Below are 19,099 nucleotides of genomic sequence, written 5' to 3' on the forward strand. Positions count from 1 at the left end.
GAGAGAGAGAGAGAGAGAGAGAGAGGCAGTATTCAATATTGCAAGATATGCACTATATACGTAAAAGAACAGAATAATATGAGATATTATTTTATGATACATTGCATACATAACGTGATTATATCGAGAGAGAGAGAGAGAGAGAGAGAGAGAGAGAGAAAGAGAGAGAGAGAGATTAATTATCCTATTCCTTTTTTCATCTGTTATTTATACATATATAAGGCGAGACATTTTTCATATTTTTTAATCTGATGTAGATCAAAGATGTATCAGATTAATTAATATACTTGTAATCATTTAAATATTTACTAAATATTAAATATTTGATTAAAATTGATGAGCACGCGCACACATATGCATACGCGGACATACACTAACATTTTATTGTATACGACTAAACATTTATAAATAAAAATAAATTAATAATGTATCATATAGTATTTTATATGTGGATAAATTATTATATTTATACTTAACGTCCGATTAAATTATCTTAATATAACATAATATAATCTCATGATTTTAAGAAATATTATGCATGTAAGTTTTGTTAGACATAATACAGTCTTCTACATTTGTACTCTCTTTATGAGATACATATAATTATAAACATAACACTTTTTGCGCGCGCGCGCAAAAGGATTGTCCTTATTTGTCTACTTTCAAATTTTTTCCGTGGAACTCTCCAGTATATTTCTAATCGACAAAAAATAATTTCTGCCAAATTTCCGCTTGGACAATGTGAATGCCCCCAACTTATTAAACATTTGAGTTCCTTGTATTAAACTTTCTATACTGACAACATTGGTTTTTAAAGCATATTTTCTATAAAAAAGGTTTTTCTTTTTTTTAACATGTTTGTCTTGCTTTTCTGCATTGTTTTAGACCTTATACATCTCATTTAAACAATTAAATGAATTGCGACAAAAAAATAGTTGCATTTTATAATGTTGACCCATCTTTAATGGTATCCTATTTTACATAACTACTGTAACTGTATTTTTATTTCTTTATTATTTTTATCTTTATACTTATTTATTCATTTATTTTATAGAATGACTTCATTAACTATACAATCTTTTTTTTTATTTCTATATTAATATTTATTTAATTGCTTATTTACCTATTTATTACTTTAATTAGATTTAATAAAATTATAATATATTTACATAATAATAATTGTTTATAATTGTAATTATTAATCATTGGCATCACCTTGAATAATTTCTACTCAAGTGTCACGCAGGACTCGATGCAGGGCTACATTCCAAAACTTTAGTCGGTTAACCAAAACTCTATTGTTTACGTCACGTTAACTGTAGATTAACTAACTATTTTAATTTAGTTACCATAAAAATTTTGAAATGAAGCCTAGGTATCATTTTATCCTTGTTCACCGCGCGCGCAAATTTTACACAAGGATAAAATGATCTAAAGAGCATGTGGAAGGAAACGTGTCTCAGAATGGGAAGGTTTGGAGGTTTTCCTATTAGTTGTAAGTCAGCATGGTGGTAGGAAACTTCATGGAATAATGACAATAGTGGGGCAACACTAGATAACGAGAACGTAATAATAGATAGACGAAAATAATGAGTGACTTCGAGGTTTAATGGTTTATATGAAAATGTAAAATAGTCACGAACCCGTTATTAAATCAAACTCAAGTTTCACAGACTTTCTTTAAGATTTGGAATTATTCAAGGGTGTGCCAATAACTAATGATTATATAATTAATTAATTAATATTATATAATTGTGATATATATATATATATATATATATATATATATAAATGTAATGTAAAAAATCGCTTTATTAATAAAAACATAAAATTCATCATGTTTTAAACTCATTTAAAAACGTCCCTCAAACGTATTATTAACACTTGTAGTTCATGGAACATTTTTTCCAGTTCGAGTAATTAAAAAATGCAATTTATTAATATTTTTATTTTTTAGTCATTAACAATTCACCTAATTGTTTAAATGTCATATATAAGGTCTCAAGAATGCAGAAAAACAAGACACATGTTAAAATAAGGAAAAGTAATTCCTCTAGGCCAATTTTTTTGTTGTTGGAAAATATGCTTTAAAAACTAATGTTGATATGTATAGAAAGTTTAATACAAGAGACTTCAAATATTTAACAAAGGGCACAATTTCCGTTGTCCAATCGAGCTGAAATTTGGCAGGGATTATTTCTTTATGAATTGAAACCATTCTGGAGAAGTGTCACGCAAAGAATTCGAGCAAAAAATTTTGATTAAGAATAAATAAGGACCACTCTAATACACTTCTTACAATCACCTTTATAAGAAATGCTCATCAATTGAGCACTTCTTACAAAGGTAAGCAACTCCATATTACTGAAATACAAATATGATAATTATAACTTGGAAACAAATCTAATCAAATCTAAACGAGGCACATGTTTATATGAACTTTTTTGAATGCTTTGTGCCTCCTGTGAGGACCAATGAAGTGGGTCCCACATATTAGGAATCACCTTGTATGTACATACTAGGGTAATCCTTGTTTACTCTTTGATTAAAATTTATATACAAATATATATAATCAGATCTGTTATAAAAATTTGTAATATGATTAACAAAGTACCACACTCTTAACAAGAAATGACAACTGCATGCGGTCACACTTTGATTTGACATGTAATTATGAAACATAAAACTTTGTACAAGATATAACTATTTTCATCGCGTTTTTTAAATATTACGGCATTATCTATTATATTACTATATTATGTGAATCTGTTTATCATTGTTTTAATTTTATATATATATATATATATATATATATATATATATATATTACATCGAAATAATACAACATAAACATTGACAAAAAATACTTACTGATTGATGACTGGGGCTGCGAACTAGAGACGTTGGTTGGAAACTGTTGTTGCAAAGCAGCCTCGAGATTAGTGGCTTGCAGTTCCACAGATTCTTGCGATGGTGTATTAGGAGCAATTGGTGATTGTACAGTTTTAGCCTGAGAAGATACGTGACTTGCAATTTGCTGCGTCTCAATTTTCGACTGATCGGTTGGTGTAGTGGTTTGTCCAGCATTTTGACTGGAAGGCCGATACGTTTGTCTTTTGGCGTAACCGGTTTCATTTTTAAAATTCATTACTGCATTACGTAAAAATCGATTTGGTATAAGAGTTTCCGGCGATACATCTTTCTCATTACAATCCGGACATTCATGTTCTTCGGATTCTAACAAAAATGTACGAATACCTGTTATAAAAAAAGGATATGTATGTAAATGTAATGTGGCTCTGTACATGTAAAGAGACGTAGACATTAATAATTGATAACTTGATGATAAGATTTACATTCATCACAAAAGGAATTTCCACAACATGGAATCATCACTGCATCTGTTAGAAGATCTTTGCAGATATTGCATAACAAATCCTCTGGTATCTCTGGCTTCTCTGCTACAGGTTCTGGATCTTGCGAAAATGGTGGTCGTTCTTTTTTACCTTCCTTATAAGCTTGACTAAAAGGAGCAAAAGTAAACAATGATTATAAATACATTATGTTACATATATTACATTTTAAATTTTGTAAGAAATAAAAGATTTACTGATCAATAGCAGGAACAGCATAGTGCCCTGTAGGTGTCATCATAGCGCCAGGTACTAAAGGTCCCTCAACTGGTACCATAAAACTTCTGGGAATACCTGTGCTCTTTTTAATTTCAATCGGCTCCTGATTTGTGCCCAATGGACAATTTTTTATCCAATGTCCAGGTTGATGGCATTTGTAACAACGATAATTTGCAGGTACATCGCCAGTCTGATTAGCTCCACGAATTTTCATATAACTAACAAAACGTTTAAATATATATTAGACTTTTTCATTTTGGTTATACGTTATTATAAGTTTGGCTCATGTAAAATTTCATCACATCTCTGTCAATAAATCAATATAAAATTGTGTGTACTTTGATGGATCATAGTCTTGAGTTGATTGTGTCATCATCGCCCGGATCTTATCCTCCTCTGAGCCATCTAATCTCGTAAGATCCACAGCTTTGCCTAAATTAGCTTCATCTTTTACATTACTAAACGGAGGAGTTTCGTTTCGATCCCAAGAACGTTTTTGTTGTACTGTCAATGGAACTCTGGCGACAATAAGACTGGTATTTTTTGCAATTAGTGCATTATCATCCGTATAATCTAGAGTAGAGAATATCATTACTGAGTATTATCAATTATGTGTGATTAGTCGAATATAGTATAATTTTATAAGATAGAAGAAAAAAGAATTTCTTCAAAAAATTGAGATATTTGCCTTCCTTTGTTTGTGCATTTGTAATTTGCAAATCAAAATCTGTATTTTTGCCGATACGTTTTTGGTGAAATATAGCCTTTTTCAAATCTGCCACTGAAATATGCAATCCATCAAACGACACAGTGTCATAATCCAAAGTAGATTTAAATTTGTAGTGTACTGACATCGTTGCTACTTAAATAACCTAAAAATGCATATAAAAAATCGTCAATGAGTATAATAATGTGGATATGAAGTTAGTTAGGCATCGGAGCAAAAAGTTTTATCTTAGTCTTGTTAGCGTATAGGAATAAAATCTAGACTATCCAATGTGAAGAAATCAATGATAAAAATTCCATTCCGCCAAGAATACATGCGTGTCATGTCATTGTTACACAGTCACATATGCACGTTTCATCGGACTTATTCTCTATACTAGGTATACATCGAGGATGCAGCCATGCAGCTCTCGGTATCCTCAATATAACCTATATAAGTTCCTTAAAATTCTTACTATAAAATTAAAAAATCTTATAAAAGATATAAGAATAAACATACTTACCACCTCGCAAGGACGCCAAGGACGACCGACGACGAGGAAATCGCATAGGGTGCAAAGGGTGACTGTGTTCCGAGATGAGGAAAATGTTCCGCAAAAAGACGACCTCGCTTCAATGATTAGGTTAAATCGAATGACGATGTATGCATGTGGCATACATACAACACGACATACGACATATGTACTATAAAGGCTATGAAGACGTCAATGTTCGCGGTGTATTCCACTATTTTTCCTGCACTTACTTATTATCGGCGGATCATAGTATTGTATACGAACGAGCGGAACGAGACAAGTGCAATGTATGTGCTCTCTGCCGTCTGCGTGACGTGACGTAGCGACAGTAGTTGTGTAACGCTAAAATACAAACGGCACCGTCAAGCGGCGGTCGGTCAACACCGCTTCGAGAGAATTGAGAAGAGGCACGTATGTAGTACTGTGTGCCGCGCGCGCGCGCGCGCGCGAGCTATGAAACGTAGTGCGCGGCGATTTAATTATGTTGCACGACCAACGCGCCGAGCTTCGCCAATGTCAGGAACCGAACCATGTCTCTCCACTTCGTTATCGTTTACCAACGGTAATCTGCGGTAACCTACGATGAACAGCGATGAGCAGCATTTCCTGCCATTCTTACCACCCTTGTCTAAAAACTTAAAACGCGAAGCTACAAAGAGACAAGAGAGTACGAAGCACCAAAGATTATGCACATCGTGACAGAGAGGAGAGCATGGTCCACGTAGAGTCCTAGATTATCAGAGAAGCGCGACCGGCTTATGGCAGTATCGCAAAAGTACTAGAAAATATTAAAAATGGCGTCGAATGGCCAATCATAAGTTTGATTTATTCGGCAGCCATTTATAATAGCGATAAATCAATCTTATGATTGGCCATTTGCGTGTCCAATCAGGACTCGTAACACCGGTCGCGCTTCTCTGATAATCTAGGACTCTAGGTCCACGGAGCATGAATCCCTAAGGGTGCGTTTCCACTGAGCGCGTCATTCGAATTGACCAATCAAAACATCCCACTTTAATGCGTAATTTGCCGCGCAATTCGGGATTTCATACAAAGGAAGATTGTTTTATCTCTAGAATGTCGAGTAACTTAATCGATGAGTCGCGCGGCAAATAATGCAATAAAATGGAATATTTTGGTTGATTAATTTGTGACGCGCTCAATGGGAACGCACCCACTTTTTTCGCGCGGCGAAAATTATATTACCGGGCAAACGAGACGTTGATTGGCTACCGCGGTATTCCCTAGCCAACTTCCGCCGCGCGCGCGACAAGGCGTGCGGTGTCGTGCATCTAGTATTATTCTCTGTTCCCTATTCTTTTCATTTTGCGCAGGGGTGCGTTCGGATTCCTTCCTTAGTATGTGAAGTGTTGTGTGACCGGTGAGAGTGGGGTCTAGTTATTGAAAGACACTCAGATGACAGGGAATCCGAACGGTGATTGGAGCCAGGAGGGTACATGAACGGTGGGTGGTGGTGGCCATTCAATATGGCCGATTAAAACGTCATTTTTTTGAAAATTTATTTTTTTTTAAATTGTTAAAATTTGTTTAATTAAAATGTAATTTTGTATAAATGTTATTGGAAGATATATGGAGTTTAATACGCAGCGCGCGCGAAGCGTCATTTTTTGAAAATTTATTTTTTATCAAAAATTGTTAAAATTTGTTTAATTAAAATGTAAATTAGTGTAAATGTTATTGGAAGATGTAAGGGATTTAGTACGCAGCGCGCGTTTGTTATGTACTAATCATATCAAATTATGTAATTATCTGCATCAAATTATATTAAAAAATTGCATCGATATATGCAACTTATTTAAGCAATTAAGATTAGAAACTTCCTAACTTTAAATTTAAAGGAAACAAAAAAGCATACTCGTAAAATAGATATATGTTTAAAACATAAAAAATAATTGATAAGAGAAATTATTTTATGATTAATATGAATATTTGAAATTCAGAGATATTTATTATCATACATAATCTATATTTTATTGAATTATCTGCATAAACATTGTTTCAAGGTTTCTAAATTGTACTTTTAAGCCTTCCACATTTATTGTATCTATATCAGATACTATGGGTAAAAGACAGTGAATTTTCAAGTATGATATTTCTGAAAATACATATTGTTTTCTAGAATGTCTTCTTTTTAAACTCATATTGTGTGTGTGTGTGTGTGTGTGTGTGTATGTGTGTGTATGTGTGTGTGTGAAATAAAAAATTAAAATATCTTGATTTTTTCCAATACTCTCCCACGATAGATTAATCTGATAGAAACCTCATTATTTCAGAAAGACATGACATATACATATCAAATAATATATATAGATACAGATAATATGGTATATATTCGCAAAATGTAAAAGAAACCCATATTATTAAGAATGTGGGTTTCTTTTACATTTTGCCAATATATTCCATATTATCTGTACTACTATTCATCATTATTGGCTAGTCTCATCAACTAATGTATCTTTTTTTCTAACAATGTCCTCAAGATTTCAAAAATAAATTAAATAAAAAACAAATAGATAGGAACAATTAAGTTAAATTAATACACACACCTTCCATTATTTGTAATATTCTTATAAATGTTAGAATTGTACACGAAATTTATAGTAAATACATCGTGTATTAACGTAACATATTAAATATATTTATGTAAATTGTAGATAAATATACATGTTATCCTAAGCTACATAATATAAATAATTAGAGGTAAATTTTTGACTCTTTGTACAATACATATGAGATATATATTACTTTATATTTATTTACTCACATGTCAAAAAAAAATGTAAGAAATATCAACTCGAAACTATGTTTATATCCCAAGTATCACAAATTCGAATTGAGACAATTCTTTCTATACTTTTCTCTTTAAAATGTAAAATTACATTTTTTACGTTTTTCTGGACAATTCCTGATAAACAGAATTTTCTCAAGATGTCTAAAACTTTCATTTCTATAGAGAATTAAGTTCGAATGTAGAATTTTTATATCAAAAATTTCTTTTTACAGAATGAATTTATTAAATAGCTATAGCGCAATTGCTGTTAAATTCTTGCGCAACATAATTCTTTCAGTCTATGCATATTTTTATAATACAAATAATTTTTTTATAAGTTTAATAAAAATCTCGACACCTATTATCTCATAAATAATATAAAACATTCTATATAAACATTCTCTATATTGGACAATACAATACACAAATCGTAAAAACAACGTCTCTAACTGTTTAAAATTTCAAAGAAGAATAATCTACAGTATAATATTGTTGCATATCTGTAAACTAAAAATTAATAATCCGACTTATTAAATCAATAATGTGTAATTCGTTTATCTTTCATACAGTACAAATATAATTCAATATACAAACGGTTTGGCAATATTCAGCTCTACTTATTTTTTTTAAAGCTGTAATTTTATTCATTGCTGTATCAAAATTTTATAATCTTATATCTCTTTTTTTACTGTATATTAATATGTATAATTTAAAAATACACTGTTTATACATATCACAACTTAATGAAAAAAGCGATAGTCTTATGCAATTATACATATGCATTCTAAATTTTCCATAAAATAACATTTCGTAAGATAGATCTACCTATCGCACGTCCACGTAGCTGATCACAATAAATAAGCACAGTTATATCTTTAGATACGATTATTCGTCATGCTCATTGTTATAAACAAATACAACATTATTAATTGTATAGAACATAAAACACGCACACCTCCCCCCCTGTCTCCCACACACGCACGCACGCACGCACGCCCACACCACACACACACACACACGCACACGCACGCACGCGCGCGCGCGCGCGCACACACACACACACACACACACACACAAAAGTCAAAGTGTAAAAATACATCTTTGATAATAAATGTGTACTTTGTTCTTATCAAACAAATACATAATAATATGTAATTTGCTGCTAGCACATTAAAATCTATAATATAGATTTTTCAGGTATTTTTTACACGCATCCCTCCCCCCCTTCCCACACATACATACACACGCGCGCGCGCGTGCTCACACAAAACGTACACGCGTATTAAATACTACACAAAATCAGCTATATTTACATTATAGGAAGTAGAAAACCGAATACAAACAAAATGATGCAATAACAAATGTTAATGTTAAAAATGGATAATAATAATTAGAAGAATCGCTTCTTCTATTGTATCATACTGATAAGAACAAAATATCGCAGAATAATGTGAGATGATCCTATGTTAAAAGATCAGATTTAAGATAATACCTTTCGCTTTTGTCATTTTTCTGTTGAACATTAGCTTCGTCGATAAAAGAACATTAAGCTTTGTCGATAGAAGTATCTTTCATAATGTCATCTTTAGTGATATTTTGGTTCATTTGGTCGTTTTCGTACTCTACAAAGTCATCGAATAAACTTGGCCATGCTTCCGCATCATCGTAAGCACCAAGATCGTCTCCGATGCTCTCGGCAAAGTTTAGAAACATATTCCAAGTGTCCCTAGGTATTCCCCGGATGTGATGACATTCTAGAAAGTTTAGCCATTTCGTTAAGAGCGGAGGTTCACGTATCGTGAAGACGAGTCTCCAAAGATCGATCGCCATATCAGCTGGTAAGATTCTTTGACCAGACGTCACGTCGAGGCCAAATCGGAATGTAAATCGATAGAGATCCTTGAACAAATCACTATTGATCGTTAATTCTTGAACAATCTCAGGCAATCGCGCCTGTATACCACGTATACTATCGACCTTCATCGCTTTTAAACCCGTGACAAATTCCTGGCGTGTGAATTGGCACATTTGCTCCGCATTTAACTTCCATGCAAGCACAAGTACTTTAAATTCATCAGGTGATAATTGTAAATCATCACAGAGTCTTTCTATACCATCAGCTAATATTGCATCTTCATGAGGATCCTTAAAAGCAAACATACACGGAAAAAAATAATTAGAACGCGATATAATATTCAAATAATCTTTAATAATCTTAAACTGTGTGTGTGTGTGTAATTTTTTTCGCTAGAATGGTCTCTGAAATCTTAATTTTCTTTTTAGATAGAAGCGTCTCTATTCTCTTTTTCGATGTGTACCTCTAATTATAAATAGAAGTCAGCGCGCGTGTATTCTGTATGCTATACCTTGTATTGGTCGAAAAGAGCGTTTAGTTTGCTCTCTGATGGTTCCCTTTGCTGCCTATGTTCGGTACTTAAATTAAGACCCGACGATGTACTGGATCGTCCTAATGGCTGTAATCGTGCATAGAACCCTCGCGATAAACGCAGGTTACTTTGTACATTAGGTACAGATCCACAATTATCCGAGCCTACATTATTAAACGTAGGTAATGTACTTGTAGACTTCCTGTTCCCATTTGCATGTGTTTCAGGCACAAAAGAACTGGATTGTTGGCAAGAATTTGGGAACAAACCTCTAAGTTCCATCGTTTCTATAAAAGATAATCAAAATAATTTATATAGCGCAAAAGAAGGTTATACTTGGAACTGAACAAATTAACAATTAAACAATATTGTGCATATCATTTTGTATATATAGTTTCTATTAAAGAAACAAATCTAAAATGTAATTATACCTATATGGGAGAAGGAAAAAAAATTTCACATATATCTACCGTCTTTATGCTCCAATACAATGGCGTGATCAGTGCTGGTCGATGGTGGAAGTGGCACCTTGAAGCACGAAAAACAGTTTCCCATTGATGCTGACCGTACTTGACATCAAAGACAATTATGCCATGCATCAGTAATTCAGTCTTACATTGGCAGTCTTGATGGAAAGCTGAAAAATGATGCAATTACTTTTGTTTATTTATTTTTTACTTATGTTCCATATTAAATCTAACATATTTGTGTTTTATTGCGTATGCAATGAAACTTGTCTTCATTAAGTGCAGATGTTGAAGAAACCTAAGATTTGATGTATGTGGAGACTCATTGCAATGTGTGTGTGTGTCGACGGATAAAAATATTGAATCACTGCTGTACAAGACATGAAAAATTGCCTCTTAGCTAGCATAATCTTCGAGAAACCTCGTCAACATTAAAATAGGTATGTAGATACAATGAAAACAAATTTGCAGAAAGGCACAAGAAGGCACAAGGATGTGCAGTCAAAGAAGTTAAGCTCTACTTGGCCTCCTTGGTCAAGGAAGGAGGGTGTGTGTGTGTGTGTGTGTGTGTGTGAGGCGCGATATAAAACTAGATGGTGACAATACCTTATTGTTACATATCTGTTGTGATTCCTCGATCCTCGTTTGTGGCATATGAGACGTGTCGTGAGACGATACGTCGCCTTGCCCGCATTCATTCATTGATCCTTGCGGAATAGCGAGAGAAGCGGAGGAATGCTCCGAAAAGTGCTCTTGCGCGCGTGTTCGTTCGTTCGTTCGTTTGTTCGTTCTTCCTAAAATTGTCCTCGCGACGGATCAATGACGAAAGGCCGCCGCGTCACTCCTCATGTCCGCTATTTTTTATAGAACATTTTTCCTAGCCGAAGACGAACGCCGGGCGGTGGAATTCAGTCTGGTGTAGCCGAGCCTGCGACGATGTCATTTGCGACGATGTCGTAACCTCGTGAAACTAGTATGCGACAACAACGGCGTCGACGACAACAGCAGCGGAGGCCGGATGGATTTCATTCCAAGCGTGCGAGACGGTCATTCAGACCGTGATCGCAACAGCGCGGCCACGGTCGCGCAATCAGCTGCGGCAGTCGATGCAACCCAACAACGCGACACCAGAGAGAAGCGATGATGTTGACTGATGCTGATACAACGCTGTGCTGTGACGCACTCACCACCACCTCATCTCGAGCAAAAAGCACCGAGAGCGACACGACAGGAGAATGACTGGCCGCGACGAAGGCCAAACTCCAACTCCAGATTCGAAAATCCGTTTAATTCGTTCCTCGCAATTCCTCGTTCCTCGCACGACGTGCTCGTGTCACTTCACTACTGCCAATACTGCCACTGAGTGCCACACAGGCCCCCCCTCCACACACACCACACACCACATACACACACACACACACACACACACGGACCACAGGCGGCAGCCTCACAGCCCTCACACCTCCTCTGCTAGTCACATACAGGGTTTGAAAAAAAAAAAAAATCCTTTGACCTGCTGATTCGCGCGCGCGCGACTAGAGCTATTCGGTTTTTGTATAGAGATAAAATATTTCTATTCTAGTTGCAAAATTGCTAGAGCGATTCGTTTTTCTCATATTGGTGAGACTGGCGGGCAAGAAAACAAGAAAATATGGCAGAACTGCGCGCAAGCGCATCCATCAGCGCGCAGTGAGACCATCGACGACCACGACGTCCACGACCACTCATAAAAATGCGGTCGAGATTGTCGTGGGAAAGGTGTTATTGCGGTATCACGAATCGAAATCACCAAACGGAATCACGTGGCAAAGAGGATTGAAGTCTTTTCTCCATTGTTTCGATAATTGACGATCACAGTCCTTTCTGTACGCACTACCCTGGCCACTACTTACGTACTACTATCGGTCTCTATTTTCAAAGCATCTTTCCGGTATGTAAATCTGGATCTTATCGTGTGACGAAACGGAATAAACAAATATTTGCCAGATTGATCAAGCGAGAATCGTCACCGTTGACGTTTACGAGATACCCTTTTTTTAGTCTGTTTAAACGACTGCTTAAACCATTTCTCTCAAATATATATTTTTGCAATACTTAATGTTTAATTGCAAATTTATAATTGAACAAACGAAAGAATAACATGTAATATTTTATCCCACTTTCCTTTCGAACAATAGGTATTGCATCATATCGTGCAAGATTTTGATTTTTTGTACATTTCTTGAACCTATATGGAACGTGTACTTAATTCGCATACATGAACGTTTAAAATAAATAATTTGTACTTAAATAAAACGTTTGTAATTTTACGCCTCTAGAAATTTACATTCCAAGTGATAATTATTTACAATTAGTCACATTAACCCAAAATTCGTTTCGTAATAAGCTGTAATTTTTGATTAAAATTCGATAACATAAGGACTTTTATCGTAAAAAAGATTACGAATGCCTGGGAGATGATAAAAATTTTACGCAGTTAAATTCACTTTTAAGCATTTAAATCTGTAATTATAATTTATCACCTCTTAGACTCAATTTGTGACTTGTGACAATTTGGGATAATCTCCATAACCTACAAAGTCTTCTATCGGCAATGTTTACACCTACATATATACCTAATTACATTTAGTTGGCAATCTACATCCCATATTCGACCTAAACACGTAGATCGCGATGGTGTAAACTATTTATTGTGTTTAGGTAAAATTTAGATAAATAAGACTTGTAGGTCGCTGACTAAACGCACAAGTGTACCCACAGCTATTGTTACATTATTTATTCTATTGTATGTACATACATACACACCTATCCATTTTTAATTTGTAAATATAAACACAAATAATACAAGAAGCTATATTTTATGCAGTAATGTTAAATAAATATTCCTTTTGGTTTTTTTCTACAATGGTATATTTTTTTATATTAATATTGAATATTTTTCAAGTCAAATATGTGCAAAAAAATAACATATGTACTTATTTATGTTGCATACATATTTCAAAAAATATCTAGTATAGATGCAATACTAATAATATTCTTCATTACTAATATCTCAGATTTGATTGACAGATAATACACCAAGATGCCAAAATTACCACGCATCACTAGATCCTTGCGGATGTTTACTTCTCTAGAGTACAGGGGGGAAACATTAGACCATGAACTGAATGACTTGCTGAAGAAAAGACAGGAACGAACAAAAAGATTAAAAAGGTAGATATTTCAAAAATTGTAACAAGTATTCATCGAGTTATGGTATTTAATGTAGCTTGTCGATTTATATAAATTTTACATTTGTTAGCAATATTATAGACACAATATGTGCGATATTTTCTTGCGACATGCGTGCGCACACAAATACGCACACATACATTTGTACATGTATATCTTGATATAATACATATTAGATATTTATCACATTTTAGCAGTCTTGATTGGCATAATACATTTAAAAGTGCATCTAAAAATTTTATGGCACATCTGCTAGCATTGAGAAATATTGTGCAACAAGTTTTAGGTAAGGTATAATAGATAGTAATTAAATATACTTTTATTTTTATTTTTAACAATCTTCATCTTAAATTTGATAAATATTAACGATTTAATATCGTAATATTCTGCTGGATGATATTCTATTGGTATTTTGTTGTAATAACAATTTTTATTGTGCTAAACAACTTGCAACTTGATTAAAAAATTTCAATTTTTTGTTCTAGCAAATTACTCTTCAGATGCTATTGATGAATTCACAGTTTATGCATTACGTTTATTAATTGAAGACAAAAACTTATCACGAAAAAAATATGATATACTTGGCCAAAAATCAGGACATTTATCGTATCAACATGCGGAAGCTATGATGCGGGTATGTCGTACGTTTCTATAAGTTTTATGTCGCTCAGTACATTTAACTCTTTTCTGTAGAATATTTTTTTCAATTATTTGCAATTATTATCTTACATAGATAGTCAATGCAATTCAAGAGGAATGCTGTGAAGAAGCTATAGAATTGTTATCAGAATCCAAAGCGAATGCAAATGCTCTGGCTTCACAAACTTTTGGCGCAGATATTCCTTATAATCATGCCAGAGTCATATGGCCCGATACTGTTAGACTTCACAACATGTCTGCAGACAAAATAAATTCAAATACTGATAAATTTACAATGATGATACATGAAATGAAACCTTCAACACAGAAGAAGTCTGTAGTGAGTATCTGTTAAATCTGTTTGAACAAAAGAACTCTAAGCTTAATTTTCTTTAATTCTTTACTTTTCTGAATTGCAGTTTGACAAAGCAATATTTGCAAAAGGATTGAAAAACTGTCACAAAGAGTGTAGCACAGATATGGCGTATTCAGATTTTGCAAAAGCGATAGTAGAAAAATTAGGGAATTCGCATAACGTGCAAACTGAACTGTTTGACATGTTGGGTTGCAAACACTTGGAATTTATCGAATACATTATTGAACATCAGAAGGCCATCGTGTCGACGTATTCGTGTCCAAAAGTGATCAAGAGACCGCAAGCGAGCGTGCAAGGCCCTATAATGAGTGGCCAGGTAATTGTACAATCCGAAGTGGAAAAGCAATTGTGTAAGCAAGTGCGTAAGGAGGAAAAGAAATTGAACAAAATGGCGAACAAACGAGACACTAACAGGGAAGCTGAGGAGAGAGAATTTAATTCGATTGAACTGCAAATTAAAAAACAAGAGGCACTGAAAGCCATGTGTACGCCGTTATTTCCGAGAAAAAATGCTCTCGAGAGAGGCACGACGCAGGAACAGTCGTTCCCGTTTGTATTTGATTCTAAAGCGAGCGCCAAGCAAGCGAGTGTATCAGGGCAAAAGTTATTGTTGGCCGAGGACGTTACGAGGGAGGATACCGAACATTGGGAGAAAGTACATATACCGATAGCGAGACAAGAATCTATTGACGTTGAGATAGATCCTGTATCGACATCTTCTCTAGACGAGATCGGTCGAATGGCTTTCAGTGGCATAACGTCGTTAAATAAAATTCAAAGTATAGTTTTTAATGCGGCTTACAATACCAACGAGAACTTATTGATTTGCGCCCCGACCGGAGCGGGAAAGACAAACGTGGCTATGCTGACAGTGGTGCATCAATTGAGACAGAACATTCAAGACGGACAATTGCAAAGGAATCAATTTAAAATAATCTACGTCGCGCCAATGAAGGCCCTCGCGGCGGAAATGACAGCCAACTTTAACAAAAGACTCGGTCCTCTGGGCGTGTGCGTTCGCGAGCTGACCGGCGATATGCAACTGACGAAGCAAGAGATCCAGCAGACTCAGATGATAGTGACGACGCCGGAGAAGTGGGACGTCGTGACGAGGAAAGGTACGGGCGACATTTCCCTCACTAGTATCGTGAGACTGCTCATCATCGACGAGGTGCATCTGCTGCACGGCGACAGGGGACCTGTGGTGGAGGCGCTGGTCGCGAGGACCCTGCGCCAAGTCGAGTCGTCGCAGAGCATGATCAGGATAGTCGGGCTGTCCGCCACGCTACCGAATTACGTGGACGTTGCGCGATTTTTGCGCGTCAACCCGTACAAGGGATTATTTTACTTTGACCACCGTTTCCGGCCGGTGCCGCTCAGTCAAACCTTCATCGGCGTAAAGGCCACCAAGCCGCTGCAACAGATGAATGACATGGACCTCGTGTGTTACAACAACGTCGTGGAGATGGTGCAGCAGGGCCATCAGGTCATGGTGTTCGTGCACGCGCGAAATGCCACCGTGAGGACGGCGACGGTCCTGAAGGAGCTGGCGTCGAAAAACGATACGCTCAAATATTTTCTGTCCGACGGACAGGCGAGGCATGTGAACAAAGCCTTCGCAAAGTCGCGCAGTAAGTATCTCGGTGAGTTGTTCAACAGTGGGCTGTCGGTACATCACGCTGGCTTGCTACGCGCCGACAGGAATCTGGTTGAGAAATATTTCTCCGACGGTCTAATTAAAGTGCTAGTCTGCACCGCCACGCTGGCGTGGGGCGTAAATCTGCCCGCGCATGCGGTTATCATACGCGGAACCGAGATCTACGACTCGAAGCACGGCTCGTACGTCGACCTGGGCATCCTGGATGTGTTGCAGATCTTCGGCCGCGCTGGCAGGCCGCAATTCGACAAGTCGGGACACGCGGTCATCATTACGTCGCACAGCAAGCTGTCTCACTATCTCTCACTGCTGACCAATCAAATACCGATCGAGAGCAGCTTCATCACGTATCTGGCCGATAATTTGAACGCCGAGATAGCGTTAGGCACGATATCGACCGTGACGGAAGCGGTCGAATGGTTAAGCTACACCTATCTCTATGTACGAATGAAATTGAACTTTCAGGCGTACGGCATGGACTATCAAACCGCCATGAACGACTATAATCTCGAGAAGAAGCGAAAAGAGCTCGTGGACTTCGCTGCCAAGGCACTAGACAAAGCGCAGATGATCAGATATGATGTGCGCACCGGTGATCTTAATACGACTGACTTGGGACGTATTGCCAGCCATTATTACCTCAAGTACGACACGGTCGAGATCTTCAACGAGCTTCAGAAGCCTATCATGACCGAGGCGGAGATTCTGGCGATGATATCGCGCGCTCAGGAATTCGAGCAGCTCAAGGTACGAGACGACGAGATGAACGAGTTGGATGAGCTGATGCAAGAATGCGAACTCGAGCCACACGGCGGCGTGGAGAATGTCCACGGTAAGGTCAATATATTGTTGCAAACGTTTCTGTCCAGGATTCGGGTGAACACGGCGTCATTGATATCCGATCAGGCGTATGTCACGCAGAATGCCTTACGGATAGCTAGAGCGCTCTTCGAGATCATGCTCAGGCGCAATAACGCGATAATGGCCGGACGACTATTGCAAATGGCGAAGATGTTCGAGGCGCAACAGTGGGGCTCGTCAGTGTTTACGCCGCTGCGCCAATTCGATTGCCTCTCGATGGAGATCATCAACAAGATCGAGACGCGAGGCTCGATGGAGATCTATCGGTTGCAAGAGATGGACGTGAAGGAGATCGGGATTTTTTTGCGGGACCAACGGGCGGCTGTACTAGTGAAGAGGTGTTGCGCTGAATTTCCCGCATTAGACGTAGAATATAGTTTGCAGCCCATTACACGTACCGTCCTGAGAATACGACTGAAATTGATCCCACAGTTCCGCTGGAACGATAAAGTTCACGGGAAGAATTCCCAGGCTTTCTGGATATGGATCGAGGATCCAGATCATAACTTTATTTATCATCACGAGTATTTTGTACTAACGAAAAAGATTGTCTGTCAGAATGTCGAGCAAGAACTCGTCGTTACCATACCGTTGTCTGATGCATCGTTACCGACGCAATATCTCGTGAGAGTTACGAGCGACCATTGGCTCGGTTGCGAGACCACAATTCCATTGACTTTTCACGACCTCATTCTACCAGAGACTCATCCTCCACACACGAATCTGCTGGAATTGCAGCCGTTACCGATAACCGCTCTGAAGGATCCAGACTTGGAGAGCTTGTACAGCTTTTCCCATTTCAACCCAATACAGACGCAGATCTTTCATTGTTTATATCATACGGATAACAATGTCCTCCTCGGCGCTCCAACCGGCTCGGGGAAAACCATCGCGGCGGAGGTCGCTATGTTTCGCGTTTTCAAACAGCATCCCGATCAGAAGGTCGTGTACATAGCGCCCCTGAAAGCTTTAGTCAGGGAACGGATGAACGATTGGAAGGTACGATTAGAGGAACGACTCGGTAAGAAGGTGGTGGAGCTGACCGGAGACGTGTCACCCGATATAAAGATGATAGCCGGCGCGAGTGTTATCGTTACGACGCCCGAAAAGTGGGACGGTATTAGCCGGAGCTGGCAAACGCGAAGCTACGTGAAGAAGGTGGCGCTTATAGTAATCGACGAGATTCATTTGCTGGGCGAAGATCGCGGACCAGTGCTCGAGGTGATCATCTCTCGTACCAATTTCATATCGTCTCACACGCACAACAAGGTCAGAGTCGTCGGGCTCTCGACCGCGCTGGCCAACGCGATAGATTTAGCCAACTGGCTCGGTATCAAAGATATGGGTCTCTACAATTTCCGGCCGTCTGTGAGACCCGTGCCGCTGGAGGTCCACATCAGCGGATTTCCTGGCAAACACTATTGTCCTCGGATGGCAACCATGAACAGGCCAACCTTCCAGGCGATTAGGCAACACGCACCCGCCAGTCCCTCTCTCGTATTTGTGTCCTCTCGCAGGCAAACGCGCCTCACTGCCCTGGATCTGATCGCCTATCTCGTAGCGGAGTATAATTCCAAGCAATGGTTACACATGCCGGAAGAACAAATGAACGACATTCTCGAAAATATAAATGACTCGAATCTAAAGCTCACCCTTGCCTTTGGAATTGGCCTTCATCACGCTGGTCTTCAGGACAGAGATAGGAGAACCGTGGAGGAATTATTTGTCAATAATAAGATACAGGTATGCATGTTGCAACTGCACAACAGTCATTCAACAGCTTTGTATGTATTGTTGCATTACACACGCACGCATAC

General features: G+C 37.4%; 3 protein-coding genes across 8 annotated transcripts in view; 1 reads left to right on the forward strand and 2 right to left on the reverse strand.

The window, feature by feature from the left end:
* Positions 1 to 5,534, reverse strand: part of LOC105459568 (E3 ubiquitin-protein ligase RBBP6) — a 16,773-nt gene extending 11,239 nt beyond the window's left edge. For both annotated transcript variants that reach the window (XM_011705716.1, XM_011705715.1), the window contains exons 1-6: positions 4,862 to 5,534; positions 4,321 to 4,504; positions 3,971 to 4,205; positions 3,611 to 3,850; positions 3,357 to 3,523; positions 2,872 to 3,258 (exon numbers count right to left, since the gene is read on the reverse strand). In XM_011705716.1, the coding sequence (XP_011704018.1) occupies positions 2,872 to 3,258; positions 3,357 to 3,523; positions 3,611 to 3,850; positions 3,971 to 4,205; positions 4,321 to 4,486 (1,195 nt within the window). In that variant the 5' untranslated portion in view covers positions 4,487 to 4,504; positions 4,862 to 5,534. The remainder of the gene's footprint in view (positions 1 to 2,871; positions 3,259 to 3,356; positions 3,524 to 3,610; positions 3,851 to 3,970; positions 4,206 to 4,320; positions 4,505 to 4,861) is intronic.
* A 1,322-nt stretch (positions 5,535 to 6,856) lies between these two features.
* On the reverse strand, positions 6,857 to 11,884 carry LOC105459569 (DCN1-like protein 3). Of its 2 annotated transcripts, XR_975697.1 has the most exons (5): positions 11,125 to 11,884; positions 10,522 to 10,688; positions 10,031 to 10,338; positions 9,157 to 9,809; positions 6,857 to 6,989 (listed from the first exon to the last, which is right to left on the reverse strand). XR_975697.1 is itself a non-coding variant. In XM_011705717.1 (4 exons), exons 2-4 carry the CDS (start codon positions 10,604 to 10,606, stop codon positions 9,210 to 9,212), a joined length of 993 nt encoding a protein of 330 aa, XP_011704019.1. In that variant the 5' UTR covers positions 10,607 to 10,688; positions 11,125 to 11,884; the 3' UTR covers positions 9,135 to 9,209. The 2 variants fall into 2 exon arrangements, 1 of the variants encoding a protein (XP_011704019.1); XM_011705717.1 differs by lacking the exon at positions 6,857 to 6,989 and having other exon boundaries at positions 9,135 to 9,809.
* A 164-nt stretch (positions 11,885 to 12,048) lies between these two features.
* Positions 12,049 to 19,099, forward strand: part of LOC105459574 (activating signal cointegrator 1 complex subunit 3) — a 9,452-nt gene continuing 2,401 nt past the window's right edge. The window contains exons 1-6 of one of the 4 annotated variants that reach the window (XM_011705730.1): positions 12,049 to 12,448; positions 13,588 to 13,731; positions 13,944 to 14,035; positions 14,235 to 14,383; positions 14,483 to 14,728; positions 14,808 to 19,025. In XM_011705730.1, the coding sequence (XP_011704032.1) occupies positions 13,601 to 13,731; positions 13,944 to 14,035; positions 14,235 to 14,383; positions 14,483 to 14,728; positions 14,808 to 19,025 (4,836 nt within the window). In that variant the 5' untranslated portion in view covers positions 12,049 to 12,448; positions 13,588 to 13,600. The remainder of the gene's footprint in view (positions 12,449 to 13,587; positions 13,732 to 13,943; positions 14,036 to 14,234; positions 14,384 to 14,482; positions 14,729 to 14,807; positions 19,026 to 19,099) is intronic. The other 3 variants (XM_011705727.1, XM_011705729.1, XM_011705728.1) reach the window with 3 other exon arrangements.

This window comes from Wasmannia auropunctata, unplaced genomic scaffold (assembly GCF_000956235.1).
Source record: "Wasmannia auropunctata unplaced genomic scaffold, wasmannia.A_1.0 LD334183.1, whole genome shotgun sequence".
Lineage (NCBI taxonomy): Eukaryota > Metazoa > Arthropoda > Insecta > Hymenoptera > Formicidae > Wasmannia > Wasmannia auropunctata.